This window comes from Psammomys obesus, unplaced genomic scaffold, assembly GCF_907164565.1.
Source record: "Psammomys obesus unplaced genomic scaffold, mPsaObe1.curated_primary_1811, whole genome shotgun sequence".
NCBI classification, from domain to species: Eukaryota; Metazoa; Chordata; class Mammalia; order Rodentia; family Muridae; genus Psammomys; species Psammomys obesus.
Genome location: NW_026596091.1, coordinates 3,035,272 through 3,039,107, shown reverse-complemented (window position 1 = coordinate 3,039,107; position 3,836 = coordinate 3,035,272). Strand labels below are relative to the sequence as shown.

General features: G+C 40.3%; 1 protein-coding gene across 6 annotated transcripts in view; it reads right to left on the bottom strand.

Moving 5' to 3' along the window:
* Slc41a2 (solute carrier family 41 member 2) overlaps positions 1-3,836 on the bottom strand; it is a 107,818-nt gene that overhangs the window by 66,390 nt on the left and 37,592 nt on the right. For all 6 annotated transcript variants that reach the window (XM_055627890.1, XM_055627893.1, XM_055627889.1 and 3 more), the window contains exon 5: positions 1,337-1,481. In XM_055627890.1, coding sequence (XP_055483865.1) covers positions 1,337-1,481 — 145 coding nt within the window. The remainder of the gene's footprint in view (positions 1-1,336; positions 1,482-3,836) is intronic.

The following is a 3,836-nucleotide window of genomic DNA, read 5'->3' as shown; positions in this document are numbered from 1 at the left end:
TATTATTATTATTATTATTATTATTATTATTATTATTATTATTATTATTATATAATGGGTCGTGCCTTTGATCATAAACGCTGGGAGGTAGAAGAGGGTATCTGTGAATTTGAGGCCATCTTGGTCTACAAAGAGAGTTCTAGGACAATCAGGGCTACACAGAGACACTCTGTCTCAAGAAAAAAAAAAAAAACCTAAGCTTCAATGATTACATTTCATAACATGCAAGGTGCCTAGAATAGTGTTCATGTCAGTAAATATAAAGTAGATGATCCTGTAAACTGTACTGCTGTAATTTTTTTTGGAGGGGGCATGTTTGAGACAGGGCTTCTCTGTGTAGCCCTGGCTCTCCTGGAATTAGCTTTCTAGACCAGACTGGTCTCCAACTCAGAGATCCACCTACCTCTGCCTCCAGAGCGCTGGGATCAAAGGTGTGCACCGCCACTACCACCTGGCACAATTAATTTTTTAACTTTTTTTAAACATATACCCAAAATATGCTACCTTCAGCATAAGCACAAAGTTATGTTTACATTGCCACAGAAACTTAAAGTTCGGGGGTTTTATTTCTTTTTTGTTTTGTTTTTGGTGTGTATTTGTGTGTCTGAGTGACACAGTACACACATGAGTGCAGGTGCCCTCAGAGGCCATCGGTGCTGGATTCACCCTTCGCCCTGGGCTGAAGTCACAGGCAATTGTGAGCGGTCTCGGGTTCTGGGAACGAAATTCAGGTCCTGTGGCAGTGCCGGAAGTACCCTCAACCAGGTACTTAAATGAAGCATTGCTTTCAAAACTTAGATTTCCTGGAATGCTTGTGACAGGCCCGAAAGTCACCCGTGTGCTTTCCAGGAAAGCTTTTCTCCACTCTTAACTTAGGTGAAACAGTGAGTGTCTTGGCCATTGCACTTGTTAAAAACTGAGCCACAGCATCTATGGCCAAGGGGACAAACAAAAAGTCTGTTCTCCACAGAGTTTATAAATACTGAAAGAAACAAAATAAGCCAGGTAATTTGAGTTTGAGGCCAGCCTGGTCTACAGAGCTAGTTCCAGGACAGCCAGAGCTATACACAAAGAAACCTTGTCTCAAAAAATCAGATTGATAGATGATAGATAGACAGATAATAGATAGAGAGATACATACATACACACAGACAGACAGATAGATGGATAGTAAAATAAAAGTAGACCTGAACTAATAAGATTCATTAAAGTTTATGTGGAAAATTTCTGCCATTTTCATCATGAACAAATATCATTTTAAAAGTCACCATCCCGGAAAATCAATCCTTTTATTAAAGAGTCAAACTGCCAAGCAGATATTTACAGATTCACTTACCCTGCAGTAGAGATGCAATGAAGGCAGTTGCCACACTGCTAGAACACAAAAGTATGGAATGGCTGAGGTAATATTTCCCTTCTGGAATCCAGCCCAGTATGATCGCTGCCACGGCTGCTAAAAAACCAACCACTGTGGCCTGAACCTAAAATCCAGATCAATTAGTACTTTTTAAAACATTAAATCTTCATTAGTAAATCATTATGTACAAGGGAATCAGAAGTACTGTGCATGGTAACTAAACTACTTTCATTTTAAAGAGGCAACTGGATGTGAGTTTTATACCACTGAAGACAGTGGGCTCTTGAGCTTCCCCGAGTTATGTCAACAGGTGTGGAATGAGGGGCCAGAGCTTCTCTGTTTTATGATTGAGACAGACTCTCATTCTATAGACCAAGCTGACCTCAAGCTTATATAGATCTGCCAACCTCTGCCCCCACATGCTGAGGAGTTAATCCCCTGGAGCTGAAGTTACAGGTGGTTGTGAGCCACCTGATGTGGGTGCTGAGAACCAAACTCCAGTCCTCTGGAAAAGCTGCCAGTGCTCTTAACTGCTGAGCCATCTCTCCAGCCCCTCCAGGCCTGTCCTTAAGTTCTCTGCATTCACCTTCTCCTTCACAAGTGCTGCTGGTAAGGTTCAGGGAGAAGATAACTCCCCCTACCCTAACCCACAACCCCCATCTCCTCTTCCTTTTGTCAGGGGTAACCCCTCCCACCAACCACTGCCTCACTGCGGGCACCTGTTGTGCCATGATGGATCTGCCCAAGTTCCCTGTTGATCACATGTCCTGGGGGAGCCAAAGACAAAGCCAAGACAAAGGCACATTGAATTTTGGCAACTAGGATCTGCAAATTCCTAGTCATTTCTGGCAACCATCCTCACCAACAGTTACAGGAGAGAGAATGGCAAGGGAGGGTGGTGACTAATGGAAGACAGGTGCCAAGGGCTGGGGCGGGGACTGTTGCAGTGACCTGTATAGATCACTTATGACACATTCATGACTTTAAAGGGTTCAACGTTTAAATCCATATATTTTCAATTTTTTTAGTACTCTATTGATATATAAATATTTGGAAGGTCTTGTTTTGTTCTGTGGTTGTTACAGAGGACAAACGTCTTGTATGTTAGGCAAATATTCTCCCATTGATATACATCCTTGCCTAGGCTTTTATCATCCCTGATTAGATTCCTACAAGGTCCAGCTAAAACATTCTTAGACTTTTCAAAAAAAAAAAAAAAGAACGAAGGAAGGGAGGAAGGAAGGAAGGAAGGAAGAAAGGAAGGAAGGAAGGAAGGAGAGAGAGAGAGAAAGAAAGAAACAAACAAAGAAAGAAAGAAAAGAAAGAAGAACAAGAGAAAAAAATACTATGACTAAAAAGACAAAAATGAAACCCAGAAAGGTTATATAACTAAACAAAGGCTCTACAGCTGGTATCTGTTAGAGCTGTGGCTATAGCTCAGATTTTCTTATTTTCAGAAACTCTTGTTCTTAAAACACAATGCATGAAATTATATTACCACAACTTTGTTCTCAATCTTATGGCCTAGCTGAGCTAACACGAGAATTGCTGTATATTACTGGTGCTCAAACTAGCTAAAGAGTTATTCATGGCAGGTGAAATCTCTGACTTAGAGTTATGAGAGAACAGATGAAGAGGCAGAAGAGACACCTCAGATTAGAAAGAGCCACAGAAATAGAAAGTTCTTGGTTCAGTACATATGTTGCCGGTAATTGAATGGATTTATTATTATTAATGGTAACATTAACTAAGAAAAATCAACATAAACAAATGGGCAGCCACAATATCGAGAAAAGAGTGCAATGAAATTGATCTCTAAGCAACTAATATACTTAAAAGTACACAGTCTTGATATTGAGTTACTGTAGACCCAAGAAGATTAATTTGAACCCAGGTTTGAGATCAGACTGAAAAACACAGTGGTCTCAGCTCAAAAGCTAAAACTAATAAAACAAAACACAAAAAGCAGGGCAAGATGGGTATGCATAAGAAGCTGAGCCTGGGCTGGAGAGATAGCTCAGCGGTTAAGAGCACTGTTAAGAGCAGTTAAGAGGTCCTGAATTCAATTTCCAGCAACCACATGGTGGCTCACAACCATCTACAAAGGGATCTGATGCTCCCTTCTGCCATGTAGGCATACATGCAAACAAATAGAGTGTTCATATGTATAAATAAATAAATACATACACAAATAAATAAATAAATAAATAAATAAATAAATAAATAAATAAATAAGGAAATAAATAAATGAATAAATAAATATTAAAAAAAAAAGCTGAGACAGTGGCGGGCAAGGTGGTGCACACCTGTAATCCCAGCACTCTGGGAGGTAGAGGCAGGCGGACCTCTGTGATTTCAAGGCCAGCCTGGTCTATAAATCTAGTCCAGGACAGGACAGCCAAGGCTACACAGATAAACCCTGTCTCAAAAAAAAGAAGAAGAAGAAGAAGAAGAAGAAGAAGAAGAAGAAGAAGAAGAA